We start from the raw sequence: 16,150 nt of genomic DNA, 5'->3' as shown, positions 1-16,150 counted from the left end.
TTTTAAAGTCCGTCCGGCCAAAGGTCGCCACCCCTTTTGGTTGTCTCTGGAGGGGGTACGGCTCATCCCGACTTATTGGAGCTTCGGGGCAGGAGCCAATAGTTTTATTAAGGTAGTTTACAAAAACATGTCGGCAGAAGATCAGCAGATTGCCGAGGTGCTAAACGCGGTTTTTGGGAAGAACCCAGTAAATCCCCACCTCCTCATGGGTGATCGGGACTCCGCTCGTAATTATATTTGTGAGAAGCTCTTTACTTTACGCTTTATCTTTTTCCCTTTATTGATATTGTGTGACGACTAACCGATCTTCTTTGGTTTCTTGCAGTGGATATGTCTGCGTCGGTGACGGGCCTTACCGATCTGTTTCAAACCTTTCTTGCCGGCGGCGACGACGAGGAAGGTGACGAGCAGCCTGTCTCCGAGGGGCCTAATGCTCCCCCGGAGGGCCAGGATGTTCCCGAACAGGGGGCCGCAACCGACGAGATCGAGACCTCGGCTCGGGGCGCCTCGGTTGAAGGTGGCAAGGCGGTCCGTGTTTCCCCTATCCGTGAGGTTGCCGGGATTGGGGGTTCGGTGCCTAAATCGGATGATGAGGAGGAGGTGGTGGAGGTCTCTAACCTGAAGAGAAAGAGAAAAAAGACATCCACGGCGTCGTCTAGTCCCGAGGGTGTCCTTACCGTTATGGAAAGGAATTTCGACGCCTCAAAATTTATAGACACCCAGCTGATCCCTGGTACGGAGGAATATTTCCATGAGTCATCCCTTGCCGGGCAGGCGAGGTGGATGTACCGCACTCTTCTGCGCGGTGCTGTTATTGCTCGGAAGGCCGAGTTCGAGTTGTCCGGGATGGAGTCTCTTCGTCGGAAGTTGGCCTCCGCTGGGAAGGCCAACAATGAATTGAAAAGTGAAGTGGAAACTCTCCGGCAGCAGTTGACTCAATCTTCGGAGAAGTTGGACGCCGCCGAGAAGAAGGCTACCGCCGCTGAGCAGAAAGCTGCCTCCGCCGAACAAAAGTTAACAGCTGCCGAGAAGAAACAGAAAGAGTCGGACGCAACGATTGAACGTCTGGTCGAGCGTGAGATGGCTCTGGAGAAACAGGTCGGCGAGGCGCAGAAGCGTACGGCCGAAGTCGAGGAGGGGAGGCGGGCCGTGGAGGCCGAACTGGCAACATGGAAGGCCAAGTACAAAGACATCGTTAAACAGGGTAAAGGCGCGATTTTGGGCACCGAGGAAGCCCTGAAGGCCCAAATCAAAATTGTTGCCCCCGAGTTCGACACGTCGGCAATTGGCGTTTTTAAGATTATTAAGGATGGCCAGGTTGTTGATGTTCCGAAGAAATGAACTCCTTGTTCCATCATTCTTGTTTAGCCGTTTTGTTTTGGCTTGTAGACAGTTGTTTTTAGCCGTTTTGGCTTACGAACAGTTTAATCTTTGCCGTTTTAATATTGGCTTGTGAACAATGACTCTTTGGTCGTTTGCTCGTGTTGTCGTAATGAAGTTTTTCTTACTTGTCCGATTTTGTTATCGTTTTTAGTAACCGTTTTTGGTTTATAGTTGTTTATATCGGCGGCCCGTGGGCTCTTGTGTAGTTGCTTGTTACAACAGTAGTTGATGACCTCCCGGGGTGATCAGTCCCGGGTTGGGTGTCGTTGCTAGTCATGACAAGATGATTTATCTGAAAAACGGAGGTAAGATAGAACGGAGAATTTGCACAAGTGTATCTTATTCGGTATCCACATAAAAGACTTGAAAGTTACTATGAAGTTCAAATGACGAATTAACTACTTAGCTAGATTAGTCGGCAGGTCGCTCCGTCTTCTAGGAGTAGAATCTTCTAAGGTTGTCCGCATTCCAAGTTCTCGGGACTTCCTTGCCGTCGAGTCTTTCTAGTTTGTATGCTCCTTTTCCCATCACTTTCTTGACTCTAAATGGGCCTTCCCAGTTGGCCGCCAGCTTGCCTTCTCCGGGGGTCGGCAGGCCGATATCATTTCGCCTCAGGACGAGGTCGTTTGGCTCGAATTCCCTCTTGAGTACTTTGGTGTTGTAGCGGAGCGCCACTCTTTGTTTTAGCGCCGTTTCTGTCAAGTGGGCCATTTCTCGGGCTTCTTCTATCAGGTCCTTTTCTACGGCTTCCTCCACTCCTTTCAAAAGAAGTCGTGGGCTTGGTTCTCCGATTTCTACGGGTATCACCGCGTCCACCCCGTACGTTAACCGGAAAGGAGTTTCTTTGGTGGAGGACTGCTCGGTCGTTCGGTAAGACCAGAGAACTGATGCCAGTTCGTCGGCCCAAGCACCCTTTTTGTTGTCCAACCTCCTCTTTAGCCCTGAAAGGATAACCTTGTTGGCGGACTCCACTTGTCCATTCGTCCGAGGGTGTTCTACCGAAGAGAACTTTTGCCTTATTCCTAGGCCGTTGAGAAATCCCGTGAACTTTTTGTCAGTAAATTGTGTGCCGTTGTCCGAGATGACGACTTCCGGTATCCCGAACCGTGTTATCACCTGCCTCCACATGAATTTTCTGCAATTGGCTGAGGATATGCTAGCCAATGGTTCGGCTTCTATCCACTTGGTATAGTAATCGATTGCCACTATGAGATATTTGACCTGCCCAGGGCCGACAGGGAAGGGCCCTAAGAGGTCGACTCCCCATTGAGCGAACGGCCGAGAAGTCGTCAGCAAGCTTAACTCGTTTGCCGATGCTTTGGCAAAATTGGCGTTCTGTTGGCACTTTATGCATTTTTTGACAAACTCTTTGGAATCTGCCATCATCGTCGGCCAGTAGTACCCAGCTCGGATCAACTTCCTCGCTAGGGCTTTCCCTCCGATGTGGTGCCCACAGCAGCCCTCGTGGACTTCCCTGAGGACGTAGTCCGTTTGGTCGGGGTGTAAGCACTTCAGTAGGGGTTGGCTGAGCCCCTTTCTGAACAGCTGTCCTTGGATGACGGCGTATTTGGCCGCTTCCCTTCTTAACTTCACCGCATCCTTTTCGTCGCCAGGGACTTGGCCGTGTTCTAAGTAGTTGGTGATGGGGTCTAGCCATGAAGGACTTAGGGTCGTTATGTGTAGTGTGATCGCGGGTTCCCTTGTCATGCCTTGGATGAGAGACCGGTTTCCCTCCCCTGGCTTCGTGCTGGCTAGTTTTGATAGAAGGTCTGCTCGTGTGTTTCTTTCCCTGGGTACATGCTGGATCGTGACCTCGTCGAACTTTTGGCTCAAGCTTTTGACCTTTTTCAAGTACTTCTGCAACAAGGGGTCCTTGGCTTGGTAGCTGCCGTTCACTTGGGAAGTGACGACTTGGGAATCGCTGCATACTTCCAGCCTTTTTGCGCCGACCTCTGTTGCTAGGGTTAAGCCTCCAATGAGGGCTTCGTATTCTGCTTGATTGTTCGAGATGGGAAACTCGAATCTGACCGACTGTTCGTATACGACCCCGTTTGGACTTTCTAGGATGATCCCGGCTCCTCCGTAGGTCTGGTTGGAGGCTCCGTCCACATGGAGCTTCCACCGTGTGCCTATGTCTTCGCCTGGATCTCCTGCTACTTCAACCAAAAAATCCGCCATGGCCTGCGCCTTGATGGCTTGCCGGGGCTCGTATCGTATGTCATATTGAGAGAGTTCGATGGACCAAGTCATCATTCTTCCCGCCAGGTCGGGCTTTTGGAGAACTTGCCTAATCCCTTGGTCTGTCTTGACGACCACTTGGTGACTCTGGAAGTATTGCTTCAACCTTCTCGAGGAGGTTAGGAGCGCTAAGGCTAGCTTTTCCAACTTGCTGTATCTTAATTCTGCTCCTTGCAGAGCCCTGCTTATGAAGTAGACTGGCTGTTGGGTCTTCCCGTCCTCCCGTACTAGCACTGCGGCTAGGGCTTCGCTTGTTATGGCGAGATACAGGTATAGTGGTTCCCCGTCTCTTGGCTTCCCGAGAACGGGGGGTGCCGCCAAGATTTCCTTGAAGTGTCGAAAGGCTTCTTCGCACGCTGGTGTCCATTCGAACGCCATCCCTTTCTTCATGAGGTTAAAAAACGGCAGGGCCTTTGCCGCTGAGGCTCCGAGAAACCGAGAGAGTGATGTCAACCTTCCTGCCAACCTCTGGACGTCCTTGATACATCCCGGGCTCTTCATCTGAAGTATCGCCTGGCACTTCTCCGGGTTAGCCTCTACCCCTCTTTGAGTTATCATGAATCCCAGGAACTTGCCGGCTTCCATGGCGAAGGCGCACTTGAGGGGGTTCAGCCTCATGCCATGTTGACGGAGGGACGCAAATACGCTTGCCAGGTCGTTTAGGAGGTCATCAGGTCGTATTGTCTTTGCCAGGATGTCGTCCACGTAAACTTCGACCGTTTTTCCTATGAGGTTGTGGAATATCCTGTTCATCAGCCTTTGATACGTTGCCCCTGCATTTTTTAAGCCAAATGGCATTACCTTGTAGCAGAACGTTCCTCCTGGCGTTATGAACGCCGTTTTGTCCTCGTCTGGTCGGTGCATCGGTATCTGATTGTAACCAGAGTAGGCATCCATGAAACTCAGATACCGGTACCCCGCCGCAGCGTCGACGAGTGCATCTATGTTGGGGAGTGGGAAGCAATCTTTGGGGCATGCTTTGTTAAGGTCAGAGTAGTCCACGTTTTCACTAATACCACATTTGAGAGCCACGTCGAGTAGTCTACTTCCCGTATGAAGCCTGCTTCTAGGAGGCCGGCCGTTTGTTTGGCTACCTCCTCCGCTCTTTCCGCCGACATCTTTCTCCTTCGCTGAGCCACTGGGCGTGCGTCTGGCTTGACGGCTAAGTGATGTGAAATGATTTGTGGATCAATGCCCGGCATGTCGGCTGGCGTCCATGCGAAGAGGTCCTTGTTGGCCCTTATCATTTCAATCAAAGGCTCCTTCAACTCATGCGGGAGGTTCTTGTTAACGAATGTGAACTTTTCCCCTTCGTCGCCGATGCTAAATTTCTCCAGGTCCCCTTCTGGTTCCGGCCTCGGGTTGTCCTCTACTCTGGCATCAAGGTCGGCCAGGAATACGCCAGATGCTTCCTTGGACTTCTTTCTGAGGGAAAGGCTGGCGTTGTCACAAGTGACCGCCGTCTCGAGGTCTCCTCTTATGGTCCCTATGGATCCATCATCGGCGACAAACTTCATAACTAGCAGCTTGGTGTTAATTATGGCTTCAAAATCATTGATTGTTTTTCTTCCCAAGATGATGTTGTAGGCTGTGGAGTCTCGGAGGATCACGAATTCGGCCATCGCCGATCTTCGGCCTTGCTTCTGGCCTACCGAGATCGGCAGGGAAATGACCCCGTCTGGTTTGATGAAGTGGTCGCCTAACCCGATAACCCCGTGCTGGTGGGTCGTCAGGTCGGCATCCTTCAGCCCCAGTGCGTCGAACACGTTGCGGAACATGATGTTTGAATCAGCCCCGGTGTCGACAAGGATCCGCTTGACGAGGCCGGTTCCCACTCTGGCCGTTATGACCATGGGAGGGTTTTCCGGGGCGTCGCTGAACCATTGATCTTCTGGGCCGAAAGAGATGGACGGAGGTTTTTTGGTATTCTGCACCGGTGTGGATGAGATCGCCAGAACCCTGGCGTCTTTCTTGTGTGCCGATCGGGACTTTGGTGCAGCGTTTTTTGCCGTTACCACGTTTATCACCGTTAGGCCGTGGTCTCTGTCTTCGGGCTCCTGTCGCCGTTTGATCGAGCGTGTCTTGCCTTCCTCATCCTGATCGCGATAGCGCCTTCTCGGCTCCCTGATGAGATGGGAGAACGCTGCTAGCTTCCCTTCCCTTATCGCCTGTTCCAATGCATCCTTTAGGTCGAAACAGTCCTGTGTTTGATGGCCATATCCCTTATGGTAGTCACAATAAAGGTTCTTGTTTCCACCTGTGCGGTCCTTGAGTGGTCGGGGCTTCGGAAGAATTCCTTTCTCAGCTATTTGTTGATAGACTTCCACAATGGGGAGGGTGAGTGGAGTGTAGTTAGTGAACTTTCCGACTCGAGGGAATGGCCTAGGAGCTTTGTTCGATGCCTCCTCCCTAACCTTTTCTTTTGCTCTCTCCCTGTCGCCACCGGACTGCCGGGTCTGGCCGTAACCGGACTGCCGCTTATTGGCTGCCACGACCCGGCTGACTTCCTCGTCGTTTATGTACTCTTTGGCCACCGTTTGGATTTCATGCATCGTCCAAACCGGCTTCGTGGTAAGGTGTTTCCGGAAGTTCTCGTTGAGGAGGCCATTCGTCAGGCAGAGACTGGCCACCGAGTCGGTCAGGCCGTCGATTTCCAAGCATTCGTCGTTGAACCGATCTAAGTACCTCCTGGTCGGCTCTCCCTGTCTCTGGGTTACCCCGAGGAGGTTGATAGGGTGCTTGGCCTTTGCTATTCGCGTTGTAAATTGAGCCAGAAACGCGCGGCTAATATCTGAGAAGGTATAGATGGAACCTTGAGGGAGGCCATTAAACCATCTGATCGCTGGTCCTGCTAAGGTTACCGGGAAGGCGCGGCACCTTACCTCGTCGCCTACTCCCTCTAGGTTCATCCTGGCCTCAAAGGCCGTGAGATGTTCTAGAGGATCTTGGGTTCCGTCATACCTCATGTCCGTTGGTTTGTCGAAGTGTTTCGGCAACCGGACCTCAAGGATAGATCGGTGGAACGGCGTGACACCCATTATCACAGGTTGTCGTGTTCTCTCGGATCTCCCTTCTTCGTCCTCACGACCTCTCGCCGTTCGGCGAGTTCGTCTGCCACGAGAGTAGATGACTGTGTCGTTTCGTCTTCTCGGAATGGGTGATTCCTTTTGTGTGCCCTCTGCTTCCATCCGAGATGCAGATATACGCCGTGAGCGGCTTCGGTGAGAGCTCTCTTCTTCCTCGCCCCCGGGGGATGGGGTGTAGCTCGGATCGGTAGACCATCCATCCCTCTCCCGGTCGGCTAGCTGTCGTTCTAGGTTCTGGACTCTGTGGCGTAGCTCCTGCATTATTATGGCGCTATCGCCGCCCGTTCCTCCGAATGGTCGGGTTGTCGTGTGTCGTTGGGGGGATCTCCGGCCTCCCCTTTGCGAGGCGACGGAGGCTGCCCCTTCCGCTCCGGCTGCTCGAGCTCGGTCGCCGGGACCTGGCGCGACTTCCATTCAGGCAAAGGAGTCCCCACAGACGGCGCCAATGTTCGGTGGTCGGATTCCGGGCAGGTCGGGTATACAAGTGAAAGGATGGATAGGTGAGGACGCCTTAACTTGGGTCGCACTTGCAGCGGACTAGCCGAGCTGGCGAGCACTTGAGCTGGTGAATGGACGAGGGGGGTGCCACCTGCAAAGACACTCCGACGCCTAAGTCAGAAATCGTACAAGCAGGGGAAGTGATGTGGAAGGTGACGTACCAAAGTCTTCTCCTTATATACATGTCAGTAGTGGGCCCCAAGACGAGGACAGGCCCATATTTCCGAGGACGTTGTCTTGCAGCCGCGTGTGAGCCGTACAGGGCGCGTGTCCGGGTCGATTGGAGGGCACGTGACCGGGTCGGGTAGAGATCGGGTCGGACCGGCCCGTGCGTTTTTTGGGCCAGGCCGTAACAGAATCAAAGATAAAACGAATTAATTATATCTCTAACTCTCATTCTCTCCCTTTATATGTTGTCCCTAATTTTAGGAAAATTAACAATAAAATAAATTTTTGTCTTATAATAAACCTATTTTATATCAAAAATACTATTTTACCAATATATTTATATATAAATACATATATAATTTAATTTATTTTCAATATATATTTATATTTTAATATATATTTTATACTAATGGCTAATTTTAATGACTAATTTTAGTATACACGTAACGTAGCATAATCGTTTATATATTTATCTTATCATTCAAATAGGTTCATATCTCTTATCATTAAATTTCACGGTTAATTACAAGTTTATAACCAGTGACATAATGACCTTAAAATTAATTAATCATATTATTTGTACATCAAAAATAAATTATTGTATATAGAAATATATATTTAATATTTTATAAAAAATATTGTAAATAAGTTTGATTATTTATCTATTATTACAAGTTTGATGATTAAAATTAATTATTTTAATGACTGATTATTTAATTAAAAATTATAAATTAATACATATAATACACATATATATATATATATATATATATATATATATATATATATATATATATATATATATATATAGATTAATTTAGTAGTTGATTTTTAGTTTACACCTACTATTTTTATACTTCTAATTAAGAAAAACGTTTTTCTTTTTGCAAGCTACCCTAAAAATGATATATTAAGCATACAAGAATCTTACCCATGGGAAAAAGCATCACAATCTAGTGTGAACTCATTGACCCATTTTCTAACCCACCAAACCAATTCTATTTAATAATTGATAATCACACTTTTCACCCTCCACATTCAAAAGCATCATCATTTTTTCTCTTCATTCTCCACACCACAATTTCCACCTTCAAAAGCATCACTTTCCATTGCAATAATTCACAAACTTTGTTGTTATGGCAAAACATGAAAAACCACAACCTGGGTGTTTCTCTGGATTCTTGCGTGTGATCCTATGTGCTGGAACTGGAACTAGTCCTCCAGTTCATCCATCTCAAGATGAATCAGAAAATGTGGATTCAATTTCAAACAAAAGAGATGCATTGATCCATGAAGATTTTGCTGCTACCCCGGGATTGGTGGCAAGGCTAATGGGGTTGGATTCTGTTCCCAACACCAACTGTTTGATGAAAGGACACTCCCCAGATTCAGTTCCAAGGAGTAGGTCAGTGAATTTTGTGGACTACTTGCTAAATTTCGAAGTAGGCCAAGAAAATTTCCATCGCCGGGCGAAGACTTCGGCCTCGTTTCGCGAGGTTCCGGCATCTGCATTGGCTTATAGCCAGCAAAAACAAGATCATGATCTTGTTGTGTTTCATAACTGGGATTACAATGTGGTTAAGGATCATGAAGCTCGACGCGAGTCGAGGAAATTTGAAGTAGGGTTGATGAAAGAATCAAAGCAGGGGAAGAAACAGAGCAAAGAAACAGGGGAAAGGAATCAAAGGAAGAACAAGAAGATTTCAAAGTTGAAGAATGAACCTAGAAGGGTTCCTTCTAACTCTAATATGAATGGTAGAAAGGTTAGAAAGCAAAGTGAAGATAAAGATTGTTCTAGTGTCTCTTCATGTTCTTCAAAGAGTTATGGTTATAGATATAGTAGTAGTGGTGGTAATGGTGATTGTGATTCAAGCACAGGTTCTTGTTCTCCATTATTGCAAAGCAAGTATAAGAAAGAGTTTGTTGAATCAAATCTCAAAAACAAGATGAGAAAGAAGAAATCACCAAAGAAGATAGAGAGTGATTGTGTCTCAGAAAATCTCAGTCCAATTTCAGTTCTTGATGTCAATGATTCTCCTTCCCTCTATGGAACAACTTCTCTAGGTTTGTTTATTCAATTCCCTCTTTTTTTTTTTTTTAATTTTTTTCCCTTTCCATTTTATATTTATTACTTTTAAGTTCCTTCAAGAAATAGTTTGAAATTAACGTTTTAAGGATATGATTTAGCTATTTAAAAATTTTGATGTGCTCATTAAAAAAATAATATTTTATTTTATTTATTAATTTATTTTACCTTCTAAACAAGTATTCTTGATAAGATTGTTAAGAATAAGAAGCCGTTTAACCAATTTAAGTGAACTAATTGTGTCTATGGTATATGATTACTTATCAGATATTCTTTGTTATTGGTATATTGAGATTGTAAATTATTTTACACAACTATTTAATTATAGAATAATTGTGAAAATTTATTTTTTTCCCTATTAAAAAAAAACCAATCATATACCATAGACCTGACTTTGATATTTATACACTTTATTTTTTTCTCCTCTCATCATATATTTATCCATCATAATATTAAAAAAACCAATCATATTAAGTATACATCAAAATAATCTACTAAAATAGATTACACATTGAAATACAAAATACACCTTAAAAATAAGTTAAACTATATATATACTTATATATAAATGGTTTAATTATTACTCAGTTGATTCCTATAGTTTTACCAAAATTTTAATTAGGTTCCTATACAATTAGTTTTTTACACTACTTTAATTTTGTGATTAAGTCCTTCCTAATGTAAAAGAATATTAGAGTTAACTGAATATTTATTCACAAATTGAAAGTATTTATAATTAAAAACTTAATTAAATCTTTGACCGCAAGTATTTTGGTAAAAATATTATGTTAATTTTAATATTTTTAATATGAAAATGACATAATTACAAAATTAAAAGCAATGTAGAAACTTAATTGAAAGAAAAAAAAAGTATAAAAGTCTAATTAAAAATTTGATAAAACTATAGAGACCTATAGAGTAATTAAACCTATATAAATATATGGTGATTTATTTTAGCATACAAATAGTATTTTTGTAAAGCAATATACACATAGAAAAAAACAAATAGTACAAATAACATTTTTTTTTTGTGTCGAAATCAACTTTAACTGAATATGCGCTATTATTATTATTATTATTATTGCAGATGCTACACAACCCTTGCCTTCAAACTCAAAGTGGAAATCTTCACCACTGAGATCATCAAGCGATGGAATTGAAGCCACAAGAAGCAATGAGAAAGATGGTGCTTATGCCAACATTGACATCAACGGAGAAGTAGAATATTACTCAGAATTATTTTTAAAACTTTGCACAATGATAGAAAAGGATATAAGAGAGATAGATTGCACAACGAAGCATGTGCACGAGGATTTTGAGCAAATTTGTTTGGTGTTTGAACACAAAATTTTGGATCTTTTATTACACGAACTTGTTAATGATGTTGTGGAACTTTCATGTTGATTTTTTTTTTTTTTTTGTGCGTGTGTGTATAAGTTAAAACTTAAAAAATAGGTGAACTAGGTCGTTAGATTAGTATGCAGTCCTTTTAGTTTTATTATGATGATGTAGTAACAGTGTAAATTGTCATGTAATCTATTTTAATAATTTTAGCTCTATAACATGTTTAGACTATCAATGCTGTATTGCACAAAAACAAAAAAAAAATTGTTCATTGTAATATTGTTTTGAATACCTTAAGAGTGCATAATTTTTTTAGTATTAAAAGTTTATAGTAAGAAATCCAAAAAAAGTGATAGATAAATAATATTTTGAAAAAAATAATATCAATACTTGCTTATTAATGTCATTATCTTTCATTAACCCATCTTGATATGTATGAAATTCACAACTATAATAAACAATGAAAAAGCAAAACAATATGTGAAAGTGGTTCAAGAACAAAAAAGGTAGCAGAACAGAATGCTAATAACTAGTAATCTTGGGACACAAGCAAACGATAGGGAAGAGTTCTGTATTACTAGTTTGTGTGTCATTTAGAATGAGTGGAGAGATTTATGAATTACATGTGTATATATCACTTTACACAATGCCTACTTACCTATATACATTAGGTGACCTCGTTTACATCTCTACTCTCTACACCCATTCAAACTAAGGGTGGCTATGGAAGACACACCCTAAGTTTGGTAAAGAAAATTGATAAAGGAGAGTGTTTTTGGAAGGTTTAGTTTAAATGTCATCCACTGGTGAATGAATGAGAAATTATATAAATCATATGTAATTAGTTTTTGGAGACCAAATCATGTACAAAATGCAAATTAACTTTAAAGTGTTTGTTACAATTATAGAAAAGGAACAATAATTAACAAATTAACTCCTAAATTAGTCTTTAGGAGATACCGTGAGAATTAAAAATATATAATGCACTTATATATATATATATATATATATATATATATATATATATATATATATAAATAAATGTGCATTATAATCAATATGAATAAATCTCTAAATTGATCTCTCAAATTCGGGTCATGCATCAATGTTGTTCTTTAGTTTTCAATTGCACTAAATGTACCTTTCAATTTGAGGTCCGAGCAACATACATGTTTCTTTGCCTAATTCCGACGTGAGTCAGCAAGCGGAATATTGACCTGGCACTGCCACTGCCACTAGGACGTCTAAAACGACGTCGTTTTGCTTGTAGGTGCAAAATGAAAAAGAACGGCATCGTATTATTGTATAGAGGGTATTGAAAGGTTTCTTGGGTAAGGATGATCATTCACAACTCTTTCTTCTTCTTTTTTTAAATCGTTTCGTCTCCTCCTTCTCCAAAAAATGTCGTGACAATAGGGCACCTTCACATTAACAATTTTCTGAGTTTGTTAGTACGAGAAGGAAGGACGCCAGCTATAGGAAGTTGCAGAAGCAGATGGTACGATCATGTTGAATATGAATGAAGTTAGCAATATTGTTAACGATTGAAAAAAAATTAATACTCATTGATCGTTCTTTATTTGTGTTGTTTTTTGAGGTGATTTCATTTGTATTTATGTTTTTTTGAGATTATTATGATGTTAGGTTTTTTGTGGTTACTATGTTAGGGAGGGATTTTGTTTGCTCTGTTTTTTTATGTATGAAACTGAAATTTTTTTCATGAAATTTACTCATGTGAAGTTGTGATCCACTATTAGTGCTGCATGTATTTAATTTGTTCATTTATATATGTTGCAAATGGATGAAATTTTGGATATTATGTTTCATCATGGAAGAACTTTTGAAAAGGGTGTTGACAGAAGGTGGGGTACTATCCTGATAATAGAAGTTGTTTGGGTGATCTTGAGGTAGATAAGTTGGATGTATTTTATCTGAGAAACTACTTTAAGGAGTTAGGTTATGACAGAATGAAGAAAATTTGGTGGCTTGTACCTGGAAAGAGCATGGAGGTGGGTTTGAGGAAGTTAAATATTGATGTAGAGTTAAGAGAGATGCGTCGGATGGGTTCACAAAATCAGGGTCTTATTGATGTTTTTATTGAACATGAGGTTTCGTCACCTGAACTGATGCAAGGGAAGGAAGTTATGATCCATGTTGATGATCAAGTAAGGAAACTTAGAGAACGAGCAAAAAAAAAATGCAACATCCGTTCCACACCATTGGGCTGATCCCAATGCTGAAAAGACTCCCACTATTAATAGTAGTCAACCAAGTGACCAAGTACCTAAAACCTCAGTTACAGTGCCTAAGGAACAATTAAAAAAGAAGACTACGACAGTCCCCAAACCAACTCAAACCAAAGTGAGCAGGAGGTATTGCTTGAGGTCTATTGCTATGGTAGGTTGCACAAAGGATCAAAGAAAGTCACAGGATAGCAAGATACCTGTAATGTTATTGTCCTCTAATGAAGACTTCTAATTCTGATGAGAGTGCAGAGATAATTCCTATAAACTTGTTAGGGAAGACAACTCATCTGATTTATGTGTGGGGGACCCTATTCCTTCATGTAAGCAAAAATGTAGAAAGAAAAATACAAAGAAGAGTGCTGAAAAGGGTAATGGTAAGGGTTTGGGGAAAAAGAAGGAGAAGATATGTGTCGATGACGACGCTTTTGTAGAGGATATTTCTGATTTTGAAATAGACCTTGGTCTTGTAGGAGGTGGCAGGCTTAAAAATTATGATGCCTATGATCCTGAGACTGATTCTGATGGTGACAACTTTTGGCATTCGTTGGAAATAAAAACTCCACCGAATTCTGAAGATGAGCTAGAGGAAGAGGATGAATCCAATGAAGTGTTTCCAGTTTTTAAGAAAGGTGCTAAGTTTGGTGAGTTACATATAGATGTTGGAATGAAGTTTAATACCAAATGGGATTTCAAAGAGGCTGTTAGGGAGTATACCATCTAGGAGGGAAGGCATATTTGATTCAAGAAGAATGATAGGAAGAGGTTAAGGGCAGTATGCAAAATGAAGGAACGCAGCTGGGTTATTTTGGCTTCAAATGACCATGAGGATACTTGCTGGCAAGTGAAGATGTTTATAGATGACCATACCTGTCCAAGAGAGGATAAAAACAACGCAGCCAACAGAAAGTGATGTGCTAGTAAATTGATGAGAACAGCACATGATGCTAACCATCACATATATGTTATTGCATGGACAGTTGTTGAAGTTGAGAACACAACAAATTGAAAGTGGTTCCTGAAACTGTTGCACCAAGGCTTGGGAGATTCATAGCAAGGTATTCTAAGTTGGTAAATATTTAACTTATTATTGTCATGATGTTTGCATTGTGTCATATTAGTTGCTATTACTGTGTTAAGGGGCTTGTTTATGTGCAAAATAAGAAAAGCGAGTGACTTTTATGATCCTATAATATGAATGTGAGGGACTATTATGGTGAGTGAACAACAATGTCAGGGACAATTATGGGTCATGACACTGAATAGTTAGGGATACTTATTTAGAATGATTATGGGTATGAATAGCTGATTATATGTGTTACCTCTGGGCTGTAGGGCCTGCTTCATGCTATCCAGAAGGTGATGTCTAATGTGCATCATCGATTCTGTGTATGCATCAATGGAAAAATTTTAATAAACAGTAGAAAGATTTAGAGTTTAGGAGCTTATTATGGGACTGTGCACGTGCCACTATTTATGAAGAATTAAAGAAACATATGAAAAAGATGAAGCGGCTTAATTAGGATGTATGGGTGTACCTAGAAAAATGTCCAAGACATTCTTGGACAAGGTCACAGTTCAGTCACAAGGTGAAGTTAGATTCTATTTATAACAACGCGTGTGAAATATTCAATTCGAAGATAAAGGAAGCTAGGGTAAAGCCGATAATCACCTTGCTTGAAGAAGTGAGGATGTTTGTAATGAGGACAATGACCAAAAATAAAGTAAAGTTGGATAATCATGTGGGGATACTTCTCCCAGTAATCAAGACTAGACTTGAGAAGGTGAGAAAAGAATCTAAACACTGCACCCAATTTGGGTTGGAGACACCAGCTATGAGAAGTTCAAGGTACATGGGCATCCTACAAACCATGCAGTTGACTTGGAAAAAAAGCTATGTACTTACCAATTTTAGATGCTAACTGGTGATACTTTTAACTTTCTATCACACATTTATTATATGTTTATTCCATTCTTAGTTATTTAAATATGTTTATTTCAGTAGTTAATTACTTTTTGATTATTTACTGTGACTTAGTTACTTAGTTACTTAGTTAATTAGTTATTGAATTATATATGTTTGATATCATGAATTAGTTACTAATTTACTTAGTTAATCAGTCACTTAGTTCCTTAGTTAAATATTTATTGGATTAATTAGTTAATTATTCTACTTAATTACCTGAACTACTTAGGGTTTAGTTACTTAAACTACTTAGGATATAAATTATCTGTATGCAGTATTATGCCACTTTATATTTGCCGCCACTTGTTATTGTTTATATGTTTGGTTGGTTAATTAGTTACTTAATTAATTAGTTAATTGGTTAGTTACTTAATTAATTATTTGGTCATTATTTATATGTTTGCAGGAATTCTGTATGTACATGCTTGTGTTGCTATTGCTAGAGAGAGTAAACATCTAAAAAATTTGTCACAAACTATTAACTATGGAGTCCTATAAAGTTACTTACAGCTACCACACCAACCCCCTACTTGGCCAACAATTATGAGAACGATCTGAATATAATAGACCTTTAACACCATTAGTTAAGAGAAAATCGAAAAAACTCCAAACCAAGATGAGAATGTGTATGAAGGAGGACATTCTAACAAGAAATCAAAGCCACTACCACTTTGAAGAGGCAACTACGACCATTTACTTATAAGTATTGTTTGTAGAAGGGTCATACCAAAAGAAGATATGAAAAAAAGAGAGCTGACAATACTGTAGAAGCTACTGCTGCCGCCAAAGCTGCTGAGGCTGCTTTAAAAGACCCTAAAAATGCTGCTCAAAATTCCACAGAAGCTGCTTCTATTACAGCAACTGGTGCTACAAGCCTGCAACAATATCTGCTAATGCTGCAACTGCTGATCCTATTTCTTTTGTGGAAGTGGATGTTTAGCAGGCTGAGATTAATCTATCTCAGCCATTATATTCTGAAGTAGAAGACTCCCAAAAGGTATTGTTTCATAAGTGTTCATATTATGTATTTTTAAATTTTAGAATATTCTAATTTCTATGTTGACGGGAAAAAATTTCCGGTTTGAAATTTTCATGAAATAATTACGTTACAAATATAGATTCAAACCAACAGACAATT

General features: G+C 41.4%; 1 protein-coding gene across 1 annotated transcript; it reads left to right on the top strand.

Annotated features, from left to right (window-relative positions):
- Positions 1-8,393: 8,393 nt before the first annotated feature.
- On the top strand, positions 8,394-11,094 carry LOC112750354 (uncharacterized). Its single transcript, XM_025799050.3, has 2 exons — positions 8,394-9,437; positions 10,547-11,094. The coding sequence occupies exons 1-2, from the start codon at positions 8,510-8,512 to the stop codon at positions 10,861-10,863; spliced, it is 1,245 nt and encodes a 414-aa protein (XP_025654835.1). The 5' UTR covers positions 8,394-8,509; the 3' UTR covers positions 10,864-11,094.
- Positions 11,095-16,150: the final 5,056 nt, after the last annotated feature.

The sequence above is a fragment of the Arachis hypogaea genome, chromosome 2 (genome assembly GCF_003086295.3).
Source record: "Arachis hypogaea cultivar Tifrunner chromosome 2, arahy.Tifrunner.gnm2.J5K5, whole genome shotgun sequence".
Classification (NCBI taxonomy): domain Eukaryota; kingdom Viridiplantae; phylum Streptophyta; class Magnoliopsida; order Fabales; family Fabaceae; genus Arachis; species Arachis hypogaea.
Note: the sequence above shows the minus strand (reverse complement) of the source record. Positions and strands in the feature narration are given on the sequence as shown.